This window comes from Hypanus sabinus, chromosome 2, assembly GCF_030144855.1.
Source record: "Hypanus sabinus isolate sHypSab1 chromosome 2, sHypSab1.hap1, whole genome shotgun sequence".
Lineage (NCBI taxonomy): Eukaryota > Metazoa > Chordata > Chondrichthyes > Myliobatiformes > Dasyatidae > Hypanus > Hypanus sabinus.
Window position 1 is genome coordinate 22947803 of NC_082707.1, and position 17315 is coordinate 22965117.

General features: G+C 42.9%; 1 protein-coding gene across 1 annotated transcript; it reads right to left on the reverse strand.

The window, feature by feature from the left end:
- Positions 1–3412: 3412 nt before the first annotated feature.
- Positions 3413–12513, reverse strand: LOC132407023 (keratin-associated protein 5-5-like). Its single transcript, XM_059993265.1, has 5 exons — positions 12365–12513; positions 9111–9746; positions 7998–8134; positions 7508–7688; positions 3413–4140 (listed from the first exon to the last, which is right to left on the reverse strand). The coding sequence occupies exons 2-4, from the start codon at positions 9744–9746 to the stop codon at positions 7508–7510; spliced, it is 954 nt and encodes a 317-aa protein (XP_059849248.1). The 5' UTR covers positions 12365–12513; the 3' UTR covers positions 3413–4140.
- Between the last annotated feature and the right edge of the window lie 4802 nt (positions 12514–17315).

Sequence of the window (17315 nt, forward strand, 5' to 3'; positions counted from 1 at the left end):
CCCAGACAAACTCAGCGCTTGACTCTCCGACCCGCTGCCACCGCGTCACTAAGCAATGTCTTGCATATACGGTGTTCACCAGCCGCAGGTACTGTCTTTTGAGGGCATCCAGTGCCCCTCGGTAGGTTGGCAGGTCCCTGATAAGGGAGAATACCTTCAGACTAACCTTGGAGCGGAGGATTTTGTGCATAATAGCAGGTTCAGTCACGGGAATCTCTTCCAGGTACGATTGGAAGCATGCAAGCCAGAGTTCAAAGGCAAGAGCTGCTTCTGGAGCTTGAGGATCAATGTCCAGTTTTTCCGGACGCAAAATACTTTCCATTCTTCCAGTTCATAAGATTGATGCACCATCAATAACTCTCAGAGACGTGAGGCGAGATATAGGCTTTTATTAGCTGGAAGAGAGCAGTCAGCAGCAAGAGACCATCACACAGCATCCTGGAGACTGAGGGAGGAACAGTGCCTCCAATCGCCTTTATACCGGGGTCTGTGGGAGGAGCCACAGGAGCAGTCAGCAGAGGGGTGTGTCCAGACAGGTATATGTAGTTCACCACACCTACTAACTGGTATATCCCTGGAACAAGGAGAAAACAGGAGCATCTGGAAAAACCTAAGCTGTTCAATGGGAGAAGGTACACAAAACTCCATACACCCAAGCTCGTGCATTGTTATCTTCAGGGTCCTGTCAATAAAATACGCACCAGTCTTCTGGTTCATATTCTGCATGGAGGATGGTGACCACAGATGTTCCTCAGGGATCTGTTCTGGGACTTCTCCTGTTTGTGACTTTTATGAATGACTTGGATGAGGAAGTAGAAGGGTGGATTAGTGAGTTTGGTGATGATACAAAAGTTGGGGGTGTTGTGAATAGTCTGGAGGGTTGCTGGAGGTTACATTGCTACATCAATAGGATGCAGAACTGGGCTCAGATGTGTCAGATGGAGTTCAACCTAGATAAAGTGTGAAGTGGTTCATTTTGGTAGGTCAAATTTGAAGACAGAATATAATATTAAGGGTAAGACTCTTGGCAGTGTGGAGGATCAGCAAGATCTTGGGGTCCATGTCCATAGGGCACACAAAGCTGCTGTGCAGGTTGACAGCGTTGTTAAGAAGGCGTATGGTGTGATGGCCTTGATCAACCATGGGAATGAGTTCGAGAGCCGTGAAGTAATGTTACAGCTATATAAGACCTTAGTTAGACCCCACTTGGAGTACTGTGTTCAGTTCTGGTCACTTCACTACAGGAAGGATGTGGATGCTATCAAAAGGGTGCAGAGGAGATTTACAAGGATGTTGTCTGGATTGGAAGGCTGTACCTTACGAGAATAGGTTGAGTGAACTTGGCCTTTTCTCCTTGGAGCGACAGAGGATGAGAGGTGACCTGATAGAGATGCATTAGATGATGAGAGACATTAATTGTGTGGATAGCCAGAGACTTTTTCCCAGAGGTGAAATGGCTAAGGTGAGGGGGCATAGTTTTAAGGTGCTTGGAAGTAGGTACAAGGGGGATGTCAGAGGTGAGTTTTTCACACAGAGAGTGGTGGGAGTGTGGAATGCACTGCCAGCGAAGGTGGTGGAGGTAGATACAATAGGGTATTTAAGAGATTCTTAGATAGCTACATGGAGCTTAGAAAAATAGAGGGCTATATGGTAGGGAAATTCTAGGCAGTTTCTAGAGTAGGTTACATGGTTGGCACAACATTGTGGGCCGAAGGGCCTGTAGATTTCCACGTTTCTTTGTTTCAGTCATTTTCCTCCAGATGATGCCAGTGATTTCAAAGTAAATCCCTCCTTACAACCCTTCAATAACATTCCACAAGTAGGTAGAGGGAAGAACTTCATATTCTCAGTCCATCCGTTTACATTTAAAATGGTCAGCAAATTGAATTCCTAACTCTGAAACAAAATGTCCCCAAGCTGTAATAGTGTCACACTAAAAACTATGTTACCATGGCGTCCTGAGTGAGTATTTGAATCCTAAAATCATCCAGGGTTGTGATAAAGCAACAATAAATCTGATGAGTAGACATGGGTACTTGATGGTCCATGTTATCTTCACTCGAGTAAAGTAGGTAAATAGAGTGATGCAGAATTGAGACCCCAGCTAACCATGTCCAACTTCTGTATATTCCTTCAGCGAAAGGGAACCCGAGATGAGAGGGCAGAGTTTAAAGGAGAGTGGGGAAAGATTTAAAAGCATCCTCAGAAGTGACTTTATCATGCAGAGGGTAATGTGTGTATGTGGTAAACTGTCAGTTAAAGTATTTGAGACTGGACTTGTGGCAACACTTAAAAACGACATTTGGACAAGTTTGTGGACAGGAAGGGTTTAGAGTAATATGGGACTGACATAAGTCTGTACCTTGGTTGCTATGGACAAGTTGGTCTGAAAGGCCTTATTCTTCAGACCGACTAATCCAGGTCAAACAAGGACAAGCAAGGGCCTGTTTAATTACTCTACTCTTTGTTATCCTCTTTGTACAGGGGGTAGTTTTAATCAAACACTCCACAGGAAATTGCCAGTGCCAGATCTATATACAGTTGTAAGTGGGGAGCAGCGCTGATAGTGATTTCAGAATAGTTCCATGCACACCTACATGTTGAGTTAGGATATATAGTCACGGGGATGGTTTCATGATAGGAATTATCACATTAAGTATATATTGCGCATAACTTCCTTCCTTCCTTACTATCTGATATGGTCACTGAGGGATGCAATAACCTTTATCTGTTGCTTTCTTTTCCTGGAGGTTGTGTTGGAGGATTCATCCGTCCTTCTGTGGAGTAGGGTTAATCACTGTGCTGCATTTTCTAACGGTGTTTCCCTGCTCCTAGTTCTCTCTCCTGCAACCAGAATGTGGTTGCCCCGTGATTGTCACGGGAGGGAGAAGCAAGCGTCCTGCAGAAAGCTGGAAACCCTCATGGAAATGAACTTCTGATTGAAAAAGGTCCAAAAAGTGATCAGACAGTCCAGAGCCCCCTTTTAGCTCAGACCATTAAAGTGAGTCATTTTGTTTTCTCCTGTGGCTGTTTGCTTAGTTAGCAAATCCAACTAATTTCAAGTGGGCAGAATTAGACCATTATCAGGTCTGATTCTCCAAAGCAGATTATGGAGTGAAGTGTACTTACATTAAGCTCCACAAACTACAACACAACCATAACCTGATAATTGACTCTGTGATGTTGGTTGAGGGATGCTTAATGCAAATATTTTAAAACCTATCCCTTGTTTTTTTCAGTGCAACAAAAAATATTCACAAACAAAGAAGGCACTTTACATGGATTCAAGGTTATAAGAAATTACTTTATTAGATTGTTATAAAATAAATAGAAAATAAAAAGAGAAAGTATTACAGAGGTAATAAAGAAAAACAGAAAATAAATGTTATCATTCAATCACTAATCCATGCTACACAATAAACAGCTGGAGAGAACCACAAATTTCTGACATCTTTTCATCTCTATCTCTACTTCTAACTTGAACTCCATTTCTCTCTCCACCTCGAGCTCTACCTCTACGCATCACTCGCGACCCAATCTCATAGAAAATTCCCACTTGCCCCTTTTTGTACCTTTCAAAAATCTGACACAAGCTTTACATCTTTTAAATTTAACACCTTACTAAAAAGCATATACACCACATCCACTGCCCTACCTTCATCAATTTGGGTGTCATTTCCTCAAAGAATTCTTTCAGGTTCATGAGCCACGACCTGCCGCTTGCAAACCCATGCTGACCATCTGCAATTCCTGATAGATTCTCTTTCCTACAATCCGCTCCAATAGTTTGCTTACCACTGATGTTAGCTTCACTAGCCTGTAATTCCCAATATTATCCCTGTTTCCTTTTCTCAAATAATCAATGCCACCCTCCAGTCTTCTGGCATTAGTCCTGGACACAAAGAACACCACCAAAGGCATAACAATTTCTTTCCTCACTTCTGCCCCCAGGACTCATTTATCCTAATGTTTTCTAAGCTTTCTCTTTGACATGTTCTACGCTTTCTCTTTGACATGTTCTACGCTGACCTCACAATAGTCCAAATAGGTAGAAACAGACAAAAAAAGTGGTGTTAAAGAAAAGAGTCAGTTGATATAAGTAGAATGCACTTCAGCCTGGAATTAGTCAGGATCTTGGCTCTGTGGAGAGAGAAAAGTTTGATAATAAATTTAAATTATCTGTTATTCAGTACATGCTGTACTTTCAACTGAAGCATTCAAACCAGACAAAGTGTAACTAACAGCGCAAAGTGGGTCACCTATGTCCTTCTGCACCCTGGAGTTCTGCAACTTTGCACCATTTAGATGAAGTGTTTTGTTATTTTTACTGCCAAAGTGGGCTGTCATAAAATCCTTGCTCATTTAACTGATCTCTACAGCCTCCTGTTGTCCTGTTCACAACCTACTTTCCTAGTTATTTGTTGACAGCAAATTTAGCAACCACACCTTTGGTGCCCTCATCCTAATCACTTAATAACCAACGACTTGTCAGTCCAGCACACAACAATTTGCAGACTTCTACTGCCTTAAGCAAGTGCAGCTTTCCTGACTTCCACCTTCCCTCCATTTTCAATAGCCAATAGGTGCAGGAGTAGGCCATTCGGCCCTTCGAGCCAGCACCGCCATTCACTGTGATCATGGCTGATCATCCACAATCAGTACCCCGTTCCTGCCTTCTCCCCATATCCCTTGACTCCGCTATCTATAAGAGCGCTATCTAACTCTTTCTTGAAATCATCCAGAGAATTGGCCTCCACTGCCTTCTGAGGCAGAGCATTCCACAGATATTTATACCCAACATATTCTCACAGGCGTTCCCAACCTGGTGTCCATGGACACCTCGGTTAATGGCAGGGATCCACGGCATAAAAAAAATTGGGAAACCCTCCTGGAGAACATGGAGCTTTAAACAGTACTGCACAGTACAAGCCCTACAGCTCATGATGTTGTATCAACTTCTTCAAGTGAAGTCAATTGTCATTTAACTGTATACATTTATGCAACATAAATCATCATACAATATAGATAGAAACCAGATGTTTCTCTGAAACTTAAGTTAACTTATCACTTGATAATTTACTACATAATTTTAACCTACTCCAAGATCAATCTAACAGTTTCCTCTTGCATAACCTTCCATTTTTTTTTCTTCCATTTGCCTATCTAAGGGTCTCTTAAATGCTCCTGATGTATCTGCCTCTACCAGCACCCCTGGCAGTGCATTCCATGCACCCACCACTCTGTGGTAAAAGAGACCTACCTCTGACATCCTCCATATACTTTCCTCCAATCACCTTAAAGTTATGGCCCCTTGTATTAGCCATTTCTGTTCTGGGAAAAAAGCCTCTGGCTGTCCACTCTATCCAAGCCTCTTATTGTCTTGTACATCTCTATCAATTCACCTCTCATCCAAAGAGAGAACCCTAGTTCACCAAAACTATCCTCTTAAGGCATGTCTTCTAATCTAGAGAGCATCTTGGTTTATCTCCTCTGCACCTTCTCTAAAGCTTCCACACCCTTTCTATAAAGATGGGAACAAGAGTGGCCTAACCAGAGTTTTACAGAGTTGTAATATTACCGTGTGGATCTTGAACTCAATTCTGCCTGCTCTTGGCTAGCCCAAAAATACCTTCTTAACCACCCTATCAACTTATGTTGCAACTTTGAGGCATCTATGATATTTGACGCCAAGATCCCTCCGTTCCTCCACACTGCTAATATTCCTGTCTTTAACCTTGTATTCTGCTTTCCGGTTTGATCTTTTAAACTTCTCATATTTTCAGATGTAACTCCACCAGCCAGTTCTCAGCCCAGCTTTGAATCCTATAAAAGTCCCGTAGTAACCTACCACAACATTTGACAACACTGCCCACCTTTGTGTCATCTGCAGACTTACAAAACCACTTTCCACTTCCTCATCCAAGTAATTTATAAAAATCACAAAGAATAGGGGCCCTAGAACAGATTGCTGCAGAACACCAGTGGTCACCCAACTCCAGGCAGGATATGCTCCATCGACTACCACACTCTACCTTCTGTGTGCGAGGCAATTCTGAGTCCATGAGACCAAGTTTCCCTGGATCCCATGCCCCCTGACTTTCTGAATAAGCCTACCATAGGGATTGTCAAATGTCTAAGCTGTATCCAAATAAACCACATCCACTCCTCTATTAATTTTTGTCATTTCCTCAAACAATTCAATCAGGCTGGTGAGGCACAAGCTGCCTTCACCAATGATGACTATCCCCAATTAAACTTTGTTTCTCCAAGTGTGCCTAAGAATCTTCTCTAATAGTTTATGCACCACTGACATAAGACGCACTGGTCTACAATTCCAAGGATAGTCCCTGTTACCTTTCTTGAACAAAGGAATAATATTCGCCACACTTCAAACTTCTGCTGCTTCTCCTGTGGCTAATGAAGATACAAAGATCAATGTCAAAGGCTCAGAAATCTCTTTGATCACCTCCCGTAGTTATCTGTAGTATATCCCATCCAGTTCCAGGGAAGTATCTGCCCTAATATTCATCTAAAGCTCTAGCACATCCTTGTTCATACCATTGACATGTTCCTGATTACCAGCCTGTTTTATGCTGTCCTTACTTTCATCAAGGTCCCAGTTGCTGGTGAATACTGGTAAAGTATTCATTAAGGACTTCCCCTACCTTTTCTGACATCAACCATGCTTCCACTTTTATGCATGATTGCTTCTACCCTTGCTCTACTCATCCTCCTGTCCTTTGCATGTATGTAGAATGCCTTGAGTTTTCCATAATCCTATTCACTAAGACCTTTTTATGTCCTCTTCGAGCTCTCCTAAATCCGTTCTTATGTTCCTTCCTGGCTACTTTGTAAACACACCAGCACCTCTACTTCCCCAGGAGGCGACAGAGATTTGTAATATCCCCGTTGACCCTGACTAATCTCTGTCGATGCACCATAGAAAGCAAGCTAACTGAATATATCATGGCTTTCTATGGTAAGTGCTGTGCGGAAACCATCATTCCACCCACGTGCTCTGTGCACACTTCTTGCTGCTAAGGTAAAGCACTCAACAATATTAAAGAACATACCCCCCTCAGAAATTCTCTCTTCTCTTCTACCTCTTCCTATTGGAGAGAAGAGATGAAATCCTGCCAGGCTCAAGGACAGCTTCTATGCCACTGATATGAAACTATTCAACAGTGCCCTACTATGAAAAGGTGGAATCTTGACCTCTCAATCTACCCCGTTATGGCCTTACAACTTGATGCCTATCTGCATTGCCCTTTCCTTGTAACTGTAACACTTTATTCTACCTTTGTGATTGATTTCCCTCGAACGACCACAATGCAGTGAAATCCACATTTCATAAAGAAATAATTTGCTCAGCTTTGGCGTGCTCTGAACGAATGATGTGTTTGCCCGGCTTAAAGCATTGCCATGCTGCAGAAGATGCTGTTAAGGACCAGCACGTGATACTCTTATGAAAGTTTGGCCACTCTTTAAAGATTCCTGCTGGGCTCACCTAGAAACCATTGCTGTCAGTATGGAATAATCTGAGCAGAACATCAATGAGGAGTGCAACACAAATGGTGATTTCAACAGTACTGATCACCCACAGAACGGAGAATAAACTCAAGTGCCAAGAGATCGCATTTTCCGGCTCCATACACTTGTTCCATAGGCTTGAATCATTCAGATAATCCCTGCCAAACAAGCAAACAATAATTAGAAAATCTATAAAGACATAAACTGGGATCTGAAGTCAAGGTAGGTTCTTAAAATTTGAATTTTCAAGTGTATAAAAGTTCTTCAAGATAATACCATGGCATCTTTTTAAGTCCAATCGAGTGAGTAGCTGTATTATTTATAAAGCAGAGATCCCTTCGGTGTTGTATTGGGAATCCCACCACAGATCCCGCAACAGAACTTGAACCATTAATGTTACAATCAGAGACAAAGGTGTTCAACACATGCTAAACCAACTTACGCGTCTGCGCAAAGCGCCGTCTTACCCTCTGTTGAAAGGATGCCTCCATTCTCCCAGCTCTGTGACACGGCACAGTGGACCACGTCTCAATGCCACAGATGACACAATGAAGCCATATACACCTCCCATCACCCCGATCACACTGAAAACTAGCAGGCAGTTCTGAAAAGGAGAAATAAACCAAAAATAACCCGACAAGGGTCTTGCAAGGAGGCAAGAAAAGAATATGAGACAACTTCTCTGAAAAAAATATTAATGGAATATTTTCAATGATACCAGAGGAACTGTGGGTGAAATGTGTGTGAATGAGCTGGAATGGGATGAATTTGGAGGGTGGTGGGAAAGAGGGCAAAATAGAACTGGTGGAGGATCAGAGGGAGAGAGAGGGCAAGGGATGGGAGAGGGAAAATACACCAAAAACGTGCTTTATCTACAACTGGAGGCCTCAGTGTTCATGCCATTGCCTCTGTAGCAGGTCCTGGCAGTCAACGAGGTGCTAAGCACAAACTGCTGGAGGATCTCAGCAGGTCAGGCAACATGGGTGGAGAGAAATTGGCGTTTTGGGTTAAGATCCTTCATCTGTACTGGATCCAGATTCCAGCCCCTGCAGTCTCTTGAGTGTCAAGTATATGAGGTTTTCCTGCTTTAAATTGTGTTGGGTCTCACCTGGGCAGTGGAAGCATGAATGGGAAGGGGATCTGAAACGGAATGTGAGAGTGGAATGGGCTTCCTGATGGCAGAAGGTTGAGGTCTCAGCTGTGACACTGGCGTTTGGAGGAGAAAGCAGTGGTTTTCCTTCCTCGAAGGAGGGGATCCTGACAGACAGCAGATTGAGCGTTCTAGCAGGACCTCGGCTGCAGCTTTGCATCTTTGCATTAAAAGACCAAGGGAAGCAGTGACTGAGGAAGCATAGATATGTTATCTTCAGTCTCTCAGACTGACAGACTGTCCCCAAATACAGATACTCAGGACCATGCACTGTGACCTAAAGCAAGATACAATGGGACTGCGATCCACAGCCAGTTCTTGGCAGGTCAATGAACTTGTAGCCAGCAGTGACTGTGTTAAAATGGGAAATAGATTAAAAATAAATGTAATTAAATCACGACAATATGTAGCTCTGCAGGATGTTCCTTACCGGGGATTTTCTGTTGCATTGGCATGGCCTGCACTCGCAGGAATCTGGAGAACAACAGCTGCAGTTTGGGCATTGACAGAGTTGAAAGATGGCACCCAGACATCCACCGAGAATCCGGAAGAAGGTCTTGCAGGTACAGTCGCGACAGCAAGCACAGGGGGTACACGTGCATTCAGGGCAAGTCTTGCAGGTACAGTCACGACAGCAAGCACAGGGGGTACACGTGCATTTAGGGCAAGTCTTGCAGGTACAGTCGCGACAGCAAGTGCAAGGGGCACACTGGCATTCAGGGCAGGATTTGCAGGTGTAGTCGCGACAGCAAGCACAGGGGGCACACTGGCATTCAGGGCAAGTCTTGCAGGTACAGTCGCGACAGGAAGCACAAGGGGCACATTTGCATTCAGGGCAAGTCTTGCAGGTTGCAGAGGACCCACAGGCAGGAAGCTCACGGCAGGGTTTGCAGTTACATGTGGGGCAAAGGCTGGGTGGCTGGCATTTCGGGCACTTGGGACAGTCACATGGAGCACAGGAAGTGCAGTCTTGACAATGAGGCAATGGGCATTGACAAGCATCTCTCCAGTTGGCCCATTCATTACTATCCCACAGCTTTAGCAGCATGCATATCGGAAAGATCATCTGTGTCCGAGAAAGAAGAGATGTTAGCCTTTTATTCCATTTCTCTAATGTGCATTTCTTTCCTTCTTTTTAACAAAATAATCCACATTTTTAAGCTTAGTAATAAAAGATAGGGCTCCTAACACTAATCTCTGTGGTAAATCAATAGTCACAGGCTCCTAATCACATAATAAAATACTTTAATGATCATCACCTTTCCTAATGATAAGTGAGCTTCAAAGTTCAGAAAAGTTCAAATTAATTTTATTATCAGAGTACATAAATATCACTGTATACAACCCAGAGATTTTTTCCTTCCAGAAATACTCAATAAATCTATAATAGAATCAGCAAAATAACCCACCAACTTGCTCATTCAACCAGTTTGCAAAAGACAACAAACTGTGCAAATACAAAAAGAAAGAAAGAATAATAATAATAATAATAATAATAAATAAAAAACCCCCACAAATATCAAGAACATATGATGATGAGTCCTTGAAAGTGAGTCCATAGGTTGTGGGAGCATTTCAGTGATGGGGCAGGTGAAGTTCTCCTCTTTAGTTCAAGAGCCTGATGGCTGAAGGGTAGTAGCCATTCCTAAAGCTGGACGCGTGGGTTCTGGGGCTCCTGTACCTTTTCCCTTATGGCAGCAGAGCATGTTTTGGGCCCCTGATGATGGATGCTGCTTTCCTGCTCTAATGATCTGTGTGAATGTGCAACATGGTGGGAAGGGCTTTACCCATGATGGACTGGGCCATATCCACTATTTGAAGGATTTTCCATTTAAGGGCATTGGTATTTTCATACAAGGCTGTGATGCAGCCCGTCAATATACTCTTCACCACATACCTATAGAAGTTTGTCGAAGTTCTAGATGTCATGCTGAATATTTGCATGACTCTTAAGGAAGTAGAAGTGTTGCTGTGCTTCCTTCGTAATTGCACATACATGCTTGGCCCAGGACAGTCACAATGAGAATCAGGTTTAATATCACTGGCATATATCGTGAAATTTGTTAACTTTGCAGCAGCAGTACAATGCAATACATAATTAATATAGAAAAACGAATCATAGTAAATATATATATATATATAGGATGTACATGGTAAATGGTAGGGCATTGAAGAATGCAGTAGAACAGAGTGATCTAGGAATAATGGTGCATAGTTCCCTGAAGGTGGAATCTCATGTGGATAGGGTGGTGAAGAAAGGTTTTGGTGTGCTGACCTTTATAAATCAGAGCATTGAATATCGGAGTTGGGATGTAATGTTAAAATTGTACAAGGCATTGGTGAGGCCAAATTTGGAGTATTGTGTACAGTTCTGGTCACCGAATTATAGGAAAGATGTCAGCAAAATAGAGAGAGCACAGAGGAGATTTACTAAAATGTTATCTGTGTTTCAGCACCTAAGTTACAGAGAAAGGTTGAACAAGTTAGGTCTTTATTCTTTGGAGCATAGAAGGTTGAGGGGGGACTTGATAGAGGTATGTAAAATTAGGAGGGGCTGATGTAAAATTAGAGGTATGTAAAATTAGGATAGAACTGACGTGGATAGGGGAGATTCAAACAAGAGGACGGGAGTTGAGAGTTAACGGGCAAAAGTTCAGGGGTAACACGAGGGGGAACTTCTTTACTCAGAGAGTGGTAGCTGTGTGGAACGAGCTTCCAGTAGAAGTGGTAGAGGCAGGTTTGATATTGTCATTTAAAAAAAAATTGGATAGGTATATGGACAGGAAAGGAATGGAGCGTTATGGGCTGAGTGCAGGTTGGTGCTCAGTAAGCGCTCAGCACGGACTAGAAGGGCCGAGATGGCCTGTTTCCATGTTGTAATTGTTTTATGGTTATATGGTATATTACATAGTTAAATTAAAATAAGTAGTGCAAGAATAAAAATAATAAAAATTTAAAAAGTAGTAAGGTATTTCGTCGGTTCAATGTCCATTCAGAAATCAGATGGCAGAGGGGAAGAAGCTGTTCCTGAATCACTGAGTGTGTGCCTTCAGACTTCTGTACCTCCTTCTTGATGGTAGTAATGAGAGGAGGATGTGCCTTGGCTGGTGGTGTCCTTAATGATGGACGGCACCTTTCTGACACACTGTATCTGAGATGAAACATTTTTTTAACAAAACTATAGAAGTGTATTTACATAACATATACACAAGGTACAGACATTCAGTATTTACAAGGCAGTAAGTATACTCAGATTAAAATATGGTTACTACGGTCTATAAAGCAGTCAATACCTTGGGGGGGCCTACCATTCCTAAAAGTCCCCGACTATACCCATTGTGACCTCATGCTCTCTCTGTGAGGACAGCCAGGGCCCAGGAGCAAGCTCACCATGAGATCCTCCTCACAACCTGCGCCCCCCTTCCAAACTGGGTACCCGTATACGAGGAGCGTGAGACTGATGTGCAACCAGCACCTCAGCAGCAGCCCCTTGAGAAACTCAAGGAGGGGCTTTGAGACAAAGCCAATTTGGCAGACATGTCGTACAGGTGAACTAACTCCTAAAGTGCTTGAACTCCTATCTTGACAAACAGAAGAAAATACATTATCAAGTCTTTCCAAATACAAATTGTTGCTTTTGCTTTAAAATACTTTTTTTCTTATTTCAGTTTTCAAAATGCTCACCAGTATTCCGGAGCCAATGATTCCTCCGAGATAGAACACAGTTGGAGAAATGTTCTTTGTGACGTACTTCGTCTCAAAGTTTGGAAAGAACAGCAGTAAGTTGACACAGAAACTGAAAATGGCAGATCCAAGGAGAATTATAGCAAGAAATTTTGCTGTCTTCCTGGAGCATAAAAACATGATTGCTGTGGATGTTAGCTGCAGACCACAGTCTGTAAACAGAAAGGAGCTGCAGGTCTTCAACCTGTTGCTGCAGTTCAGTGAAATGTTTATTGGATTGTCGTGACGTAAGCTCGAGCCAAAGGCAGCTTTCTTGCACAGCACGTTAGTGTCTGTGCTAATCGTTGCTAGGTAAAATAAACCTGGCCAGCCTGCCAGAGTGAAAGACCTGATTTCTTTATGACCCCACCAAAAGGTCTCTGACATCACAACAACTCCTTGACATCACCAAGCACCTCAAAGCTCAGGGGCTGAGTGGTACAGTACTACGGTGTTAAATTCCAGTGGTACAGCCCTCAGGGAAACCTTTTCAGAAACCTTTTCTTGTTCGTTTGCTAAATAATGTGGTGATACAAGTCTCGGAGCACACTGCTGCCACATTTGTATGTGACATCATCACGACTGAAATTGTGAATGCCTTATCTGCTCTCTCCCTTTCTTAAATAAAGTTTTATATTTATCTATATGAAAGGTCCCAATAATTTAGTCAAATTAGTGGATTTATTTGTACCTTGACTTCCTTTATGTGTTCTCCTGAAACTTTAGGGCCCTTCAAGCTATGCCACCCAGCAAACCCTGATTTAATGCTTAGGGACAATAACTTCTCATCAAAACTTTAAATGAAGAGAGGAAGTCTTTTATTTTATTATCTATTATCTATGGTTTTGTTGTGGAACAGAATGAAGACAAGTGTGGTCCTTAAGTAAAACAATATTAAATGGCAAAGTTTATTGAAGCTAACATTTGGGCCAATGTTATTACAGTTCCTTGCATCTATAAATCAGAAATATTCTTTCCTGGGTATCAACTTGTATCCTCAAATCTCTCTTTTCAGAATCAGAATCAGGTTTAATATCACTGGCACGCCGTGATATTTGCTAACTTTGCAGCAGCTGAAAATTTGATACATAATCACTGAGAGAAAAAAATTGATTGACTCAAATTATATACATTAAATAGCTAAATTAACTAAGTAGTGCAAAACAAAAGAAATAAGAAAGTAGTGAGGTGGTGTTCATGGGTTCAATGTCCATTCAGAAATCGGATAGCAGAGGGGAAGGAGCTGTTCCTGAATTGTTGACTGTGTGCCTTCCGGCTTCTGTACCCTCTTCCTGATGGTAACAGTGAGAAGAGGGCATGTCCTGGGTGATGGGGGTCCCTAATGATGGACACCATCTTTTTGAGGCTCCGCTCCTTTAAGATGCCCTGGTTACTATGGAAGCGAGTGCCCATGATGGTGCTGACTAATTTTACAAATCTTTGCAGGTTATTTCAATCCTGTACAGTAGCCCTCACCCCCCTGACCCCCTCATACCAAACAATGATGCAGCCAGTTAGAAGCTCTCCGCAGTACATCCGTAGAAATCTGTGTGTTTTTTGTGACATAACAAATCTCAAACCACTAATGAAATAAGAAGAAACATAACAAGGTGTCAGATGTCAGTGTGAGGTCTAAACATGGAAAGTACATGAATTCTGTGCACCTCTGAGGAAACGACTGCCTGAGTACGGAAGGTGCCAGCAGCAAATGAAGTCGGTCGGCCAGCGAAACAAGAAAGCACGTTGTGCCCTGAGGTTCACTAAGAAATTCAGCCGAGACACCAAGAATTCCCATCATAGATAACCTAAGTACTTCCACATCTATGCAGATTTCTGACAATTTGATGGATCATCGGAACTCCTTCAAACTGCGATTCGATATGTATTTAGTAGCTAGCAGAGTGGCAGAGGCTGATGGAAAATTGAAAGCATTTATTTTTCTGCAAGTAATTAGTGAAAATGCTTTGGACATCTGTAATAGCTTTCAATCTGATGAGACAACTTTTACATTGGGCACTTCGATGTCAAAATTGGAGTGGTATTCTGTCCCAAATAAAATTATCGTGACTGAGAGATCTTTTTTCCCCCTGTGACCAGAAACAGGAACTTAGCTGAGTTTCACCCAATAAGTCTTGTTAGCGTGGAGATTTGAGAGACTCACTAGTTAGAGAGAATAATTTGCAGAATCCTAGATAATGGGCTCAGAGAAAGATTTGACACTGGAAAAGGATGTGGATAAGTGTAGGGTAGAAGAGACCACATGAGCACAAGCTGAGGAGCTGCACAAGGCAGAAACAGCTATGCAATGTTGTGAAAACAGAGGGGCCCGAGTGCAAGGTCTGGCCCAAAATAACAGCAATGCAATGAGGTGGGCTCAAGCAGTAACTGCAGCAAATGTGGAAGTAGGCACAACCCAGAGAGGTGTCCTACTTATGGAAAGTCCAGCAATAATTGTGGGAAGAAGAATCAATTTTTCACAGTGCTGCAAAGAATGGGCTACCAAGAGAAAGGTGCACATGGTTGCTGAGGAAATGGAGAAAGTATCTGCGGATTCTATACAAACTGCTGGTGCTGGTGAGACAGAGTGGACTGCTCCAGTAACTGTGAATGAGACAGTAATTCCATTCAAGCTTGATACCAGGGCCCAGGTGAATCTGTTATCTAAGGATAATTGCAAGACTATCAAAGTAAAGATCAAGATTTACCCAGTGAAGTTAAAAGTGACAGGCTACACCAGAGAGAATGTTCCAGTAAAAGGGGGCTATATAGTGACCTTCAAGCACAAGAGACAGCACTTAAAGGCACAATTACTGGTTGTAGATAAGAGATTACAGCCAATATTAGGTCTGAGTTCATATGAAAAGAATGTTCGTAGTGGCTTTACGGACCATGGGTGACTACACCGTGCATGGAATTTTTGATGCCTACTTGATGTAACTCGAGAAACTCATGACAACATCCATGAGAGCTCCAGAGAGGTTATGCATGAGAAGCACAAAAACACAACCTTCCAGAGACATCCATATCTGCTACACCAGCATGCCAGTCAGGATGCCAGGAAAAAACAGAGTGATCATGAAGACGTTGCCAGTCTTGCTTCCACATCATCACATCATGCAGCTTTGATTGGAAATCTGACTGTCATCGACTTCCAGTTAAATATTGGAAATGAAAAATGTCTCCACCATCCTCCCTGAAGTTGAAGATGAAAAATGAAAAGGAGTATGGGGAGATCACTCAGTCCCCGAGGTCATAACAGCAACAGATCAACACAAACCAACAGAGGAGTTGTGGAACTTGTACAAAGACTCATTGATCACATGGATGCGGTCCAGGGCTCCATTATGGGGCATGTGAAGCAGATTATGGTCAAACAGCAAGAACAAGAACAGAGATAAACAGATAAGATTGTGGCAGAAGGATGTGAAAAAAATGAACAAGTTGATCAGAGTTCTCAGAAATACATTAATATTAACACAGCAAATGAAGGCAAGACAACTATAGAAACAACAGCAGACCAAAAAGGATCACTAAACCATCTCACAGACTGATTGAGAGTTGATAAGTGAATTAGGAACTGTATTTACTCATTACAATTGAAGCTAATGTAGATATCTTTGTCGAAAAGGAATATTGTTCCCTGCAGGTTTATGAGAACATAGTAAATAGGGAAGATGTGTAATTATACGTGCATAATAAAAAACTCGGTGCTCAGCTGGAGCAGTTCACTATAAAATGTGCTAGCATTTACTCGCGAGACCATGGATCTGCGCCTGGAAAGTCTTCTCCAGGGCACAGGCCTGGGCAAGGTTGTATGGAAGACTGGCTGTTGCCCAAGCAGCAAGTCTCTCCTCTCCACGCCACTGATGTTGTCCAAGGGAAGGGCCAGGGCCGATACAGCTTGGCACTGGTGTCGTCGCAGGAGTTGCCAGAGCGAGTTTGAAGGCAACGTCGGACTGCCTTAGGGACTCCAGCTCCAGATTTGTCCTCAGGGTTTACTCCTGAAGCCTTTCCCATGAGTGGGTATGGCCGCGAGGCAGCGGAGGTTTGAAATCTGAGTTTTCCCTCTCTGAGATGGACTGCCTTCCTAGGCTGACGAGCTCCATCTACCTGAAGCACTGGTTTTAAGGTGCCAGGGCCCGTCTTCACCCCTTCTCCTGTCAGTAGAAACAGTTCTGCTGGCCTTAGAGGCTAAGCCATACGAGAAGGTCGGAGGCTATTTGAGACGCATGCCGTGAGGAGTACTTTTAGGTAGTGGGAGCTTGTCTCCACTCCCACTCCTCAGCTTAGCAACCTTGGAACTGTTAAGGCATTAGTTAGTTAGGCATCTGTTAGTCTCGGGAGACCATGGATTTGCACCTTGGAAAGTTTCCAGGATGCAGGCCTGGGCAGAGTTGTATGGGAGACTGGCAGTTGCCCATGCTGTAAGTCTTCTCCCTCCATGCCACCAATGTTCTCCAATTGGATTAGTAAGTATGCCGATGATACTAAGGTAGGAGGTGTTGTGGATAATGAGGTGGATTTTCAAAGCTTGCAGGGAGATTTATGCCGGTTAGAAGAATGGGCTGAACGTTGGCAGATGGAGTTTAATGCTGAGAAGTGTGAGGTTCTACATTTTGGCAGGAATAATCCAAATAGAACATACAGAGTAAATGGTAGGGCATTGAGGAATGCAGAGGAACAGAGAGATCTAGGAATAACTGTGCATAGTTCCCTGAAGGTGGAGTCTCATGTAGATAGGGTGGTGAAGAGGGCTTTTGGAACGCTGGCCTTTATAAATCAAAACATTGAGTACAGAAGTTGGGATGTAATGCTAAAGTTGTACAAGGCATTGGTAAGGCCAAATTTGGAATATTGTGTGCAGTTCTGGTCACCGAATTATAGGAAAGATATCAATAAATTAGAGAGAGTG

What these genes read in the sequence shown, in the direction of transcription:
- LOC132407023 (XM_059993265.1), bottom strand. Translation starts at nt 9,746, where the DNA reads ATGATCTTTCCGATATGCATGCTGCTAAAGCTGTGGGATAGTAATGAA. An exon ending in AATGCAACAGAAAATCCCCG is followed by an intron (nt 8,135 to 9,110) that starts GTAAGGAACATC and finishes TCTCCTTTTCAG; the next exon opens with AACTGCCTGCTAGTTTTCAG. An exon ending in AGGCATCCTTTCAACAGAGG is followed by an intron (nt 7,689 to 7,997) that starts GTAAGACGGCGC and finishes CTTGTTTGGCAG; the next exon opens with GGATTATCTGAATGATTCAA.